Source organism: Buteo buteo, chromosome 21 (genome assembly GCF_964188355.1).
Source record: "Buteo buteo chromosome 21, bButBut1.hap1.1, whole genome shotgun sequence".
In the NCBI taxonomy this organism is placed as follows: Eukaryota; Metazoa; Chordata; class Aves; order Accipitriformes; family Accipitridae; genus Buteo; species Buteo buteo.
In genome coordinates this window covers 12698230-12711887 of record NC_134191.1, presented here as the reverse complement: position 1 = coordinate 12711887, position 13658 = coordinate 12698230, and the positions used below count along the sequence as shown (strand labels likewise).

Genomic DNA, 13658 nt, shown 5'->3' with positions numbered 1-13658 from the left:
TCTGTGCCCAGTGTCCCAAGTTAGGAAGTGCAGAGTCGCTTTGGTACAGCTGCCACCAGCTCCCATTTTAAGCTGATGAAAAATTACCAGTATCAGCAGGAGCTGGACATGTGCCCATGCATACAAAGCACTTGTCTCTGGGTGTATCCTGCCTATGAGCGCAATGATGAACATAAAAGGAACTATGTCCTCTGTGCCCTCTGCAGTTTTACCAGTTCATGCAAGATTCAGAATTTTTCTTGAAGCCTTATTTATATACAGGTTATATCTACTCCCCAAGCCTCCAACTGAGGTTGATATTTATTCAGAATTTAGTAGCAAAACCTAAAACTCAGAATGAAGATCCTTAACATTAAAACAATTCACAAAGCAGGCAGCTCTGGGATATCCTGGGACCCGATTTGCGACTTCTGGAAATACTACAGTGTGTTCTTATCCTTGTGTGAAAGTCCCTCCAGGGAAACTGAGCTGCTTACAGAAGAATGAGCTGGCTGGAGGGGAAGCATAACAGACAAAATACTGTTTTTTCAAACTTTATTTTGTTCTACAAATACAGTATAAAAATAGAGTTTTTTCTGAACATAATTAAATGTCAACCATTTTCTTGCATTTCAGTCTTTCCTCTGTGACAATGTCCAGCAACGACTAGACTAGTATTCCCATCTATTTTTGAAGAGACAGTGTCAGTTATAAAAATATTGCAGAAGACAGATCAGCATTTCTATTACAAAACTGCAGGAAAAGCTTGTGTAGATTTAACATTCCTCTCTCAACCATTTTTAAATGCTTAGGTACTAGATAACATTTACTAGAGCTCTCTGGTTTCAGTGGATTTCATTTCTGACCATGATACTCAGCCAGTTTTACATGTTTTGCTCCACAACACATCCACATAGTCTTGATAAAACAAAACTGAAACAAGTATGTATATGTTCAAATTATTTAAGACGACATATTTAACCTTAAGTTTGAAATGAGGACAGGGCTTCTCCCTTCTAATGCACAAAATTTCTGAAAGTAAAGGAAGACTGTAGGCTGAAAAGCCAAAACTGAGTTTTCACAAAGGGCAAGTATTCTTTAATTTTCAGATTCCTCCAAATCATAATTGCATGTTTCTTTACACCTTAGAGGAAGTATCTCCCCTTCTGTGATAATAAGACAGTAAGACCAGAACTCTACCTCACCACTGATTTGGATAAGCTATGAATCAAAGAGGGCATTGGTAGTCCTTTGGCCAGCTCACCACAGACTGTTAAATAGCAGCTGCATGCTTTAGTTCTGAGCAAGCAGGAAAAATGGAAAGGAGAAAAATGGGAAAAGACAGTGCTAATGAAAGGAGTTCCTCAGAAAACAGAATTATTAGTGCTGAGTGATAGAAAAGAGATCAAAAAACCTAAAGAGCACAAACCGATCTTCTCAGAAGGTACAACTGCACATTTGCTGCTCGTAAATCCAAGGATAAAAGGATGAATCTAATTGCCTGTGATAGCAAAAGAAACTCTTGATACTGAATTAGGTTGGTCCCTGATAGCTCAGAAACACAAGTGCACAGGAAGACTAAGTCCTTAACTGGTAAAGGATATTTTTGTTGTGACTATTGTACTTGCATCTGGAAATGGCAAAGAAAAGCTTGTTCTGATCACAGTTTCTCAAAAGGGAACAACTGTGCTGCTTCTCCTTTCCTTTCTTGCTTGCTCTTTCTGGTTGTCTTCTCTTCTTTTTTTTTCTCTAACTGGCGATTTTGGGGCCATGAAATGGCTGCATTCCCTACTGCAGTCTCTGCACTTGGACCTCCTTCTTCATCGGAAGAGAATCCTGCTCCTTTCTCTGACACAGGTGCTGATGGCTCAGTCTGGAAAAAACAGGCATGAAAATTGAAAAGTTGCTCTAGATATCACTCGTAACTACCCCTTTCTATAAGGGCTCGTCTGCTGCCACGGTGACACTTAATGACATTACAAAAGTTGGCTGCTCTGGTTTGGGCTTCTCACCCAAAGCAGTGTGTTTCTGTTCCTGGATGTCAAGCATTCTTTCAACACAAGCAAAATACGTTTGATGACAGAATAAAAATAAACCTGCTTTAAAAAGATAATGCTTCACCTTTCTTAGTGGGGAAAAGATTAAGAACTAAAACGTCTGACTTCCTAACAAAAAGCAGCCCACTCTCATCCTGTTAGCTACATGTTTAGCTTGGAGGAATAAATCTAGGAAGTGGGTATGTCAAAACAGAAGATCATACCAAAAAAATGATGCTTTAGGAAACACTAATCTCTTGTTAAACAATAATGAATCTTTCTTGGGCATGACCACATCGAATTTCTGGTGTAGTTTTTTTTACTACTTGCTAGTCACATGCTAACAACAGGAAAGAAGATTTTTTAGCAACTACACTCTGGAAGTTCTACACTCTACAGCTGGAAACATAACACATTGGAAAGACTGGAAAAAAAAAAATCTCTTGGTAGATAAATACCATCCCGAGAAAGAAATCATTGCTAGAAATGCAGAATACCTTGATGGAGTAGCGTTGCTTCAGTCTCTCTCTGATGAGAAGTCCTTTTGTCAGCAGCTTCCAATTCCCCAGAGCTCTTTTCTCACGCTTCTGTGTGGGATTGTTATTGAAAAGAGAAAATTTACTATTGTAAATTTCAATGTATTTATGCCCACAGAAAATGGAAGTTTGAAGATTTTAAACTGCCATTAAAAAAAAACCATGCCAACTTAAATGTGTCACATTAAAAGATTATAGGCCAGTAGGATTCTTAAGAGTAAAATGTATTGGTGTCCAATTATCTGCCTAATACATGAATCACTGTCACTTTCTGATGTGCACCCTGACTGTGTAAATTACACCAGAACCACCTCCAAAACTTTAATCTCCTATGTGTATTCCTCATTTTTGTTTCCCAGCAGCCATGGAAAACTATTCCAGAGCATGCACTATTTCAAATATTGCTACACACTTGTATTGCATCCCACTGCAGTCAAGACAGCAAGCCCCAAATGGGACACTTGGGGGATGCAACTAGCCCCTCACAGTCACAGAGCTCTCTGTCTGTTGCTTACACAGCCCACCCTTCTTTGATTGTCCACAGTTTCAATGAAATTTACTTAATAAATGTAACAATAAGGAAGCTGCAAAAATAATTCTCACCTCCTTCTCCTTCTTTTCTATTTCTGCTTGTTCATTCTCCCAGGCAGCAATGAGGACCTCTTTATACTCCTCACAGACAACGTAGCCATCGGTACTAGGAAGGAGAACACAATCCTGTGTCAGCTACTAGAAGAAAAAAGAAAGGGGGCAAATGCCTGCTGACCCAGCCAAACCAAAAGTTATTGAATGATGACAGAACTGTAACTCATCACATGCACTCCTTAACACAGTGTATACAACTTCTGCAGGATGTCAAAATCTGTCAGATGCAACAAAGCAGCTTTACATACACTGGGTGCGAGTAGCCACCATGAAAATCAAATCCAGTGATGGCTTGAGCACAGTCAATGTCCAACTTCCGTGCCAATCTGTTCAGATTTGGGAGTCTCAGCTGCACACAGCCAATGGGTAACATGGATGGCAGGAAGAGATAGACGTTTCCATATTCATTCCGAGGAACCTGTTATTGCAAAATTAAAGAGAAATGGTAATGCTCCTGCTCTCTGGAGAGAGGTGAAAATCCCTGCTGCAACTCAGGGACTCTCCCTTCCTTCTGACCTGCTACATTCCACTCCAGTATTCAATTAATATTCACATGACAAGGCACAAGCCTAAATTTTAGCTGCATGGTTATCTCCTAGCTATGTTCTCTGCCCAGGCCTTGTTACTCAAGCTGTAATGCAGAGAATTAGCGAAACAAACATGGGCTAGGAAAACTAGATCAACGAAATTAGCAGTCTGCGCTGCTAGCACTCATTACTTGTACTCAGGAAAGAAAGGCCTCAGTGAAGTTTTGATCATTTCCTCCTGGGGACGGTTACCTCTGAACTCTTAATCCTGCATCCAGATGTTATTGACTGATCTCACCTCTGAAACATGCAACTTCTGGAAAAATAAACCCCACAGTTCCACACAAAACACTTCCTTTAACATCAGCCCTCTGCCTTCCTAGTTACCTTTCCATCCACTGCTATAGGCGGCTGATACTCCTCTGTCTGCCAGAGACCAAACAGTGCCAGGTCCTCTTTGTCCCGGTTTGCAGGCTCTGCAAGGCGCGCCTTCCTCGCCTGGTTGGAAAATCCTTTCACCATCTGTGCAAATACAATGACCAACCCTGTAACACCACAACAACAAGCTGCCAGTGATTTCAGACTTTCCTAGGACATCAAAGGAGAAGGCTCTGGGAGAGAAGAAATGCCTATTTCCTAGCTTCAGTATCCACTGCTTATAAATGATAACCCATGGCACCTGTAGGCAACAAGGAGCCATATTCTACAGCTCATATAAAACACTTGGGTGCCTTTGAAGAAGATGAAAAGGGTGCAGTTCTGCTAGATAACCTTGGGGTGGGAAGAAGAGATAGGTGGGCTTTAGGTAGTATATAGGAACTATAGGCACAGTAGGTGGGCAGATTTACAATGCAGCTACCACATGCCATGCAAGCAAGTGAGAAATTGAGAAATCTACATCTGCTGACAGAGAGAAGGTAAAAAAACAAAATAGAATTGAGTTTGAACGCACAGGAGGAAGTCAAACCCTCTTACCTTGTAAGGCACTTCTCCAATCCTCACCACTCGAGCTTGCTTCAGCCAAGTGTCCTTGGAGTGCAGCGTGTGTACGCAGTCTCTAAAAAGGCCAGATGGAAGCAACCGTAAGAGTTTTAAGTCCCTCCATAAGGGACTTCCAAACTGTTATTCACATTAGGAATGGTAAAAAAGCTCTAAGTGATATGCAAATGTTATCTGAGCAGCTAAATGCCTCACCCTGTCTATGCATGTGGCCTAAGACTACTGCTGATACCATCACAGTCTTCATGCAAATTAGCTCTTAAATTTGTTACAAAGATCACAGTCACAAGATCAGTCACAGGTGATGTGCACAACTCACCTGGAGTAGACAGCCTCTCCCCTACAGTACCCTAGGATAGCAGCTGACTCAGGATAGATCGCCTGATATTTCAAGAGGTGCCTCTTCAGTACATAGAGAGGGTGGTTTTTGTACTCTCCAATTGCTGTTGGCAGAGGCTGATCTTGAAGCTTAACTTGAAACTGTAGGAATTATACAAAGAAGAGTGGTTTCAGAACTCTCTTGCAATACCCTTTGTAAGAAAATAAGAATGTTATAGTATGGATCAAAGGAAAAAACACCAGAAACTTAAATCAGATGAGCCAACAGACCAAAGCATTCTTGTTGCAAACAGGCATTTAGATGTGTACCCAGATCTACATATTTTAAAGACTCTCTGAGAAGAGTAATGCTAAACTGTACAGAAACCACGTTAGTAAGTTTCCAGCATGGGCTGTCCAGTACTTTTGCTATGCAAATTTCTCTTGAGCAGCCTCCATTTGATATTATTTCAATCTATCATTGTATATTCCCTTTAAAACATGCTCAATCTGAACATTTCAAGCTCAAATACAAACTTCCTTCCTCATGGAAAGATTCCTAATGATTTTCGCCTGAATGAGAATCCAAGGACTGGACTTCTGGCACTAAAGGTCCTGAATAACCTATTGCCATTTACCTCATTTTCCTCCTTCTTGTCTCTTTCAAGATAGGGACTTTTATATGGTTGCAGCGTGTCTTCCCACCACTCAGGGTCCACACGACTCTTCCTTGTTGCGGTCATCCACACTGGGTCATATCTTTGCGTCACATCCCTGACACTCCCATCATTGTCAAATCCCACAATGTAGGAAAGCGGCTTTGTGGCATATGTGAAGCACAGCTGGGGCTGGCCAACGTTGCCATGAACACAGTCTACACATACCCACTTGTCCTCACGTTCAAGGAAAACCTCCAGCCACTGGTCTGTGCCCATCACTTTCCTTACCTCCTGCTGTCCATCATCCTCATCACTAGAAATTATTTTGTTTCTCTTTCTCTGTCCATGAGGCAAGGCTGAAGCTGTACTTTTTGCTGGCCTAGGCTCAGCTTCACATGAATTTTTGGATAGCCTTGATTCTGAAGTCTCAGGTTTGGGGCTTTTTATAGCCGTTACCTTTGACTTCTGGGAACCCTGTGAACTCCTCCACCTTTTAGAGACAGTTCCAAAATCCTCATCAGAGAGATCACTCTCCTCCTCTGAAACCTGAAAGTCCGAAACACTGCCCTCATCACTTCCACTCTCTTCTTTGTAACACACTTTGGAGGCCACTCGCCTCCGGCGATCATTCTTGGGCCTGACTGGCACATCTTTTTCTGCTAAACTGCTCTCCTCATTACCAGATTCTTTCTGTTCCTGGCTGCCTCTAGTCAGCTTTGACTTGCATGTCCTTTTGGTCTGAGCAGTTTTGGGTTTTTTTGACTCCTTTTTGTCTTCTTGGCTCTCTGAGGATTTCTCATCCTGCTTGGCTTTTTTGCAGGGGCATTTTTTTGCCACAGCTTTTGGTGTTGTGGAAGAGCTCTCCTGCCCCTCAGAGGTACTGCTGAGAGACTGCCTCTTGGATGAGCTTTTTCCCTGCAAAGAAGAAACAGGCTAGGTCACTTTTATCACCATGGCTAACAACATGTTAAAAAAAAAGACTGAAGTCAGCACGGGTGCATGCAGACCAAAGGTTGGCAGGCAAATGGCTGAAGAGAGGTGTATTCAAGCAGCAGGAATTTGCTCTCAAAGTTTTAAGGAAATTTAAAACCACTGAAGCATAAGAAGTCTTTGCTGAAACACACAAAATGGGTGGTTGTTTTAAAGGAGAAACCTAAAAATTAAGGGTTTGCATCTTCTGCACTATAGACAGAACATTGTCATCACCATGCTTCATGCAGTAAGTGATTTACTGCAAGCTGCACCAGCCAGACAGTTTTTTCAATCCTACTCTCTAAACCAGTGACCTATTCCTTATTGCACACACCCAACAAAAACTACCTTTGCTCTTGTCTCCTTGAGAGGAACAGGCTGAAAAGACAGCACGAGGCGACACAGCAGCTGTAATGCTCGCAGAATAATTAAAAATATCTGCAAAAGAAAAAATAAAGCATGTTTAACATTTTTTCAAGGTATAAAAAAAACCCTCTTGAAACTCTTCTACAACCTGGGTTCTGTCAGAAATAATTTTCATTCCTACCTTTTATCCAGTGCTGTATACACTGACACAGATGTGTAGGTAGCCCAGCTGCTACAGTATTAAAGCACCGCAGAGTCTTCTCTGGCTCTTATTTATGTTACTACTGTGGCAGGGGTACTGCTGTTAACTTACAGATGAGGAACCAATTCCTAGAAAGGCTAAATGACCCATCCTGCTGGAGCAGACGCGATAAGTCACTCAAATCCCATCCACCCCATCAGTCTCTCTTTCTTGAGGAAAACTGAGTAAGATGACTCTAAATCCTGCCTCCCAAAGGTGGCCAAAGCCAACCACATACCATCAACTGAACCCAGCAGAAACACCAGCCATTCAGAGAATGACATTACAGTCACAACTGAGTGGCTAACAGCTGTGACCTGGCAACTGCCTTCCTGCATGGGACTCAACTGAAGCCACCTAAGCAAGGCTTGCTTTGTCTTTTCCTCCTGTCCCAGGAAGTGACACCTCTGCATTTCCACAGCAAGGTTGCAAAGCCACCACAACTGCTTCCTGCTTTGCAGCAGAGAAGCTGCAACATCCCACTTTATCAGCAACAGAGCAGAGCTGCAAGCCATGCACCTGCAAAGCAGCAGCTTGTTTCTGCTCTTTCAAATGTCCCCTGCCAATATGATCTCCTGCACTTCTCCTCCCTTGGTTGTTTTACTAAAATCTCTGTGTCACTTGAAACAACTTACTCCAGTTCTTCCCTTAATCCAATTCCACCACAAAACGACTGTAGAGTTGAAGTCCTTTTGAAGACTTGGCCTTGGGCTGCTCTAAATAAAAGTTCAATTCCTTTGGCCTTCAGTGGTGACTCATAGCAGCAAACTACCAACCTTCAACTCAAAGATCTGTTCAGAGTTTCTCTGGCTGCAAGTAAGTCCCGAGAATTTCCTCACTCCAATTAGTGTTTCAGACGAAACCTATTAAGCTGATTTGCTTTGATCTACACTACTAAAGCAATACAAAGAAGCCAAAACATACTTAGGAACAAGTAGCTCTATACACCATACATAAAGCCATCCACAGCAGAACACAAAGTGCACAGTGACACCAACCAGAACTAGAGGCTCCCATTAGGCACCGTTCAAATTGAATAATGTATTCACAGAAGGACTCCAGATAAAAACACAACAAAAAGAAAAAGCCACAGAATCACCTAAGTTACTGATTTGCTTTCCCCAAATCCATCCCTCAAACACCACTTTGTGTATGACCTCACAGCACTACAGCACTGATCTAGCATCCAAGCTCAGCAAGCATCCCTGCACTTCCCAGTCACTTACATGAACCAACTCCTCATCATCTCGTGCAGCGTAGATGGCAAAGCGCCTCTCCAAGGTCGACTGAAGGGGCTCTCCTTTTTCAATGGAAAGCTCATCATTGACAGTGAAGGTTCCAACAAACCTGAAATATAAGACACCTACTTATTGTCTAGTGTTTGTGGCTGTATTCTTAAACTTCATAGTTCATCCTTTCCTTCTGTAAAAAGGACAGATTTCACCCCTGTATTTAAAGTCAGAAAAATCACCAAAAATAGGTAATTGTATTTACTCCTCTCCCTGAACCCTGGCTCATACATTCTATGTGATATCATGATTAAGAAAGAGAGTTTTACCATTTCACCAAGTTGGAAAGGTAGAGAAGGTCCACTTGGCCTGCAGGCGCTTTTGTGAAGTGGGTGGGGATGATGGAGAGACCAATGGCATGAAGATCTGGCTGGCTGCAGATCCTGTTCCTATAGAAACCATTTGCTAATAAACACAAGAGATGAACCTGAAAGAAAAAAGTTTCTATAGTGAGTTCACAAGAAATTTTCCTTGCCGGAACTACTGTCCATGGTATATTTACTGCTCCTTTTAACAAAGACAGGCAACAATGAAGCCTCCCAAGCGTACACAGGCTAGACACAGGGCTGTCTTCAGATCACCATCAGAAAACAGTAAAGCCTTGAAGTTCCTGTCAGTGTCTCCTGCTCTACATGACTGACACTTTACCCCCGACAGAAGGAGCAGATACACACTCAATGGAGAAATATACACCCTAGTCATATCTGTTTTGATTTAGAATTTTACTAATGCAGCCACTGATGTTTCCAACTTATAGTTTAGGAGAAGTCTACTGAGCACTTGTCAGGACTACAGCCTTTTTATTTTTTCACTTCTAGCCACGGCCCCAAATTATTTGATCAAAATTAGTTTCTTCTTCATTATGAATCAGTTCAGACATCTTTATGCTCAATTTTTTCTCTGCCAGGTTTCTCTGTGACCAATACCTTATGCGTGTCCTCACGAACCTCCTTGCTGAAACGTTTCATCATTCTCCGAAGATACGTCTCGAACTCAGCTTTCCTTTTTTCTCTGCATAAGATTAAAAAAGAAATGGATGTTTTGGGTTTTCTGTGGACCTGCCTTTCTAGATTCCTGAACTGGACCAGTTCACAAAGAGACTCTATCGCAGAGAATCTTCTGTGCCCACTTAACAGAAGTTTAGTTACTGACTATGTGAATAGGCATGCAGGATGCATCCAACTAATAAACTGTGAACTCCACGTACCTGACTACTGAGAGCTTGGGTATATTCAGATGGCCTAAATTCTTCCTAACTTTATGTGCCTACAGTTTCCTACAAGACAGTTTTGGACAGCTCTATACTGAACTTACAATTCACTGTCTGAATTGTTTGACTTTCAGATTACTGCTAGCATTCCATTCAGATTCCTGGAAAAATGGTCTTCTCTTCACTGATGAAGTCTTTTAATTTAGAAGCAACAGATACTCTGGTTGCTTTGTTATGAAGGGCTGGCCTGGGACAGTGCCTACCTTGTAACAGCATGAGATATCAGGCCTCCAGCCACCACACAAAGAAAGCCTTCCTTGGTATAATGCTCCCAGATGCTGAGGGCATTCATTTGACTCACCTATTCACACCTCAGGTATGGGCACACAGAGGCTTCCACCTGAGCTGTTAAGATATTTACAGTACAACAATGTCATTCACCCACAGCTCTCCTTGAAGAAATCTACTACTGTCCCTGGTTTGGAAATGTAGATATTAAAGCACAATGAAGTTACAAGCTTGATTTTCAAGGAAGCTGAAAAACCTTTATTCCCACCAACTTCCACTGAAGACTTTTGGTAAAATTGTCAGTGTGCACACTGTTCTCCATCCCATGACCTCGCGCCATTCCAACTCAACAGTCTGCACAAAGTGGGGATTTCCAACCAGAAGAGAGCAAGTCAGTGACAGTCAAGACTTAGCATATTTTTAACTTCATCCTTTAACAGTCCTCCACTGCCTTCCCTGTTCTTACCTTCTCTCTCTTTTCTTCACCTGCTCTGGGGTTTCAATCTCTATCTCGACAGGATTGCTTGGCAGCACTGCTGCTGGAAGAACAGCAGCTTCTTCTAACTTATCTGTGGCAGGTTCCTGGAGTTCTGGAAAAATGAAATATTACCAAATGATAAATAAACATTGAACAGATGCTGACAATGGGCTGAGAACCTACCTATTCCTTCTCAAGTGCTTAAACAACCTACAAACAGAACATCCTCAGCAATTACCAGCTCCTGGATCTTCCATAATACTGCGTGTACTCATTTATTTCAAGTAACTGTGGGATGCCAGTCACCTGGTGTTGAGGAATCAGCTCAGCAACAGTCTAATGGCACGTGACTATCACAGGCAAACTCAATCAGGAGAAAGGTGAATGAAGCAGATGTAACTTGAAGGGTACTTGTAGGGTAGCAAAGAAAAAAACCTGACAACAGTTCACTTTAGAAGACATAAATCTGTAGCAGCAAAATATGAAGATTATGATCATCATGATTCTTATCACAGTTTGTTGATGACCACCTAATCAAACAGCTCAGTTGGTTTCATCTCCACTCTCCTTTACTAGGAAGTGGCAGTTTTGACTCATTCTTAGCTGCTCAATATTAGACAACACAAACCGCTGAGAAAGTGCTTTGTGCATGGTAGCATAATTTTAACATAAGCCAACAAATAGTCAAATTCAAGGCACTACCATCAGGTCAGTAGTTGTCTGGGTTTTTTTTTTTTACTTTGGAACTATTCTAAAAGCATTGTGAGATATGAGCTTTTAAAGATACAGATATGCACATGGAGCATACTTTAGGTATACAGAGAGTATACATTTACCCGAATCCAAATGAGAAATGGTTCAAAAAATCAAATTACAAAAAAAACAAATTGTGTATAAGAATATTTACTCCTTAAAATGAATAAACATGCAATTGTTACCTTCCACGTCCTCCCATTCATCTTCACTTTCAGCACCATCATCGTCAGTATTGTCTTCATCCACCTCTTTTTTAACAGGAGATTCTCTCTTCAATTTTATCTCCTTCTGAGGGGGCTTCAGCAAGTCACTGTTACAATGATCAAAACGGCTTTAGCATCAGGAAGTGCAGGTGCTTGTTTATTTAAGAAAAATAGAGGAAGAACACACTAAAAATAGCGAAATAAATGAAGCATGACCTCTGCATCAGTAACAACAGATTGAGTATTTGACAATTAAAACACAGATACCTTCTCTGTAAAGCAAACCATCTTTGCCATAAATAACCATGGACTCAGTGGAGCAACACTTTTTCAGTGCAATCTTAGGTTCTGATTCTGCAAGGCCGTTTAGGAAGGAAGATGCCTGAACCTACAAAAGGCCCCATCCTTCAGAACAGCTTGTACAAATGAGTCCTTGGAGAAAGGGTTCACTGAATCATTTGTTTTTACTGAATTTTCAAAGTGTACTGAAATTGGAACTGTTTCTGTTTCACTACACTAATACTCTGGCTCTGGCTGGCCACTGAAACAAGACCAATCAGTTTAATTTCTTTTTATGAATTCATTTGCTATAGCAATCTCCATGGGCAGACCCTGCTGATATGATATTTGGATTCCAAAAAACACCACAGAATGATATGTTTAAAGATTTCTGCTCATCATTTTAAACCCAAATGTCAGGCCAACATTTCTATTCATGCTGGATTCCATAAAGCCTCCCTAGTCCCATGTAAAAACTGTAACAAATGAAATAAAATGTTATATTTAAACCATTGAATTTGAAAAGGCTCATGCATTTGCTTCCATACAGACTATCTTCCTCAGGACTGACTCTGCAATGAATAAGATGGTACTTCTGTTCAGCTGCATGACGTAAATGTACAAAATTGGACTGATAGCCTAAAATAAACTGCTCACATGCATATATGCAGCACTAGGCCCTAAACAAATAACATGTAACCATGAAGAGAGAGCTCCCGTAGACTTGACTGATAAGTAAACTTACCTGCATGTTTCCTCTTTGTTATGATTCCCCTTATTTCTAGTGATTTTTTTGCTTTCTTTTATTAATGATTTTGCCCCATTTTGTTTTGTAGGCTTATTTGCTGAGTTAGAAACTCCAGTATCACACTCTTCTTCCTTCTTCCTAGCAAGAGCTTTTGAGTCATTCTTCTTTACACTGGGCTTTTTCTCCTCAAAATCATCTGCATGGCACAGAAGAAAGGAAGATACGTTAAAGGATGAAGTTTCATCTCCATGGCAATCAGAAACAATACCTCCACAGATTTCATTAGAGCCAGCTACAGAAGAAAATGAGCACTCGCAATAACGTGCATGTCACTGTTTCTGAACAAATAGGTAAGAATTGAACAACGAGACCTCTTTAAGGAAAAAATTCATAATAATGTAACGCACAAGAAGCACATAAAGATTCCTATAGTCCTACCAATGGGGTCAGTTGAAAAACAAGCATCGTACATGCCACCCACAAGAAACTGCTATTTTGTGAAGCTGCTCTGGAGAACTTTTTTCAGGGCACCTCCTGGGACACGGACCCGCGTGTCGCGGCCGTCCCCGGCCCCCGCGGGGGGGTGGCTGTCCGCAGCCCCGCCACGGCTGAGGTGAGACAAACCCTCACCGGGTCGCTCAGTGCCTTATTCACAGCCTTTGTCAGTACTTCCAGCCAGCGTGTGGGGCCCCACTTCACGCAGGGATTTAAACCCCCGGCTTCTGCGCGCCCATCGTCCCGCCCCCTGGCACTGCGGAGAACACAGCTACCCGCGCCTCCAGCCTGAGGTAACGGCCCTTCCCCTCACAGGGGCCGTCGCGGCCCAGCGCTGCGCTAAGAGCCAGCGGACACCCGCTGCTCCCCGAGCCCTCCGAAACACCAGCGGCCTGGACCGGCCCCAAGCCCCGGCGATGGCGCAGCGCCCGCCCGGCCTCCCTCCCTCCCTCCCTCCCGCACTCACCCTCCTCCTCCTCCTCCGGCTCCGGCTCGCCCCGCCGCGCCCCCAGCCCCCCGGAGCGCCTCTTGCTGTCAGCCGCTGGCCGGGGCGACGCTTTGCGCTTCCTGGCCATGGCGGGTCCCCGCGGCCCCCGCGGCCCGCTGCGGTCCCCGCCGAGCCCCCGGCCCCGCC

At 42.7% G+C, this 13658-nt stretch overlaps 1 protein-coding gene across 3 annotated transcripts; it reads right to left on the bottom strand.

Moving 5' to 3' along the window:
- Positions 1–523: 523 nt before the first annotated feature.
- XPC (XPC complex subunit, DNA damage recognition and repair factor) lies at positions 524–13633 on the bottom strand. Of its 3 annotated transcripts, none has more exons than XM_075052668.1 (16): positions 13491–13633; positions 12527–12725; positions 11482–11609; positions 10532–10655; positions 9494–9578; positions 8837–8994; positions 8505–8625; positions 7020–7109; positions 5679–6614; positions 5042–5202; positions 4699–4780; positions 4111–4245; positions 3445–3614; positions 3155–3248; positions 2513–2602; positions 524–1852 (listed from the first exon to the last, which is right to left on the bottom strand). In XM_075052668.1, the coding sequence occupies exons 1-16, from the start codon at positions 13597–13599 to the stop codon at positions 1640–1642; spliced, it is 2895 nt and encodes a 964-aa protein (XP_074908769.1). In that variant the 5' UTR covers positions 13600–13633; the 3' UTR covers positions 524–1639. The 3 variants fall into 3 exon arrangements, 2 of the variants coding, with proteins under 2 accessions (XP_074908769.1, XP_074908770.1); XM_075052669.1 differs by having other exon boundaries at positions 12527–12726; positions 13495–13633; XR_012653808.1 differs by lacking the exon at positions 524–1852 and having other exon boundaries at positions 2587–2602; positions 3155–3280.
- Positions 13634–13658: the final 25 nt, after the last annotated feature.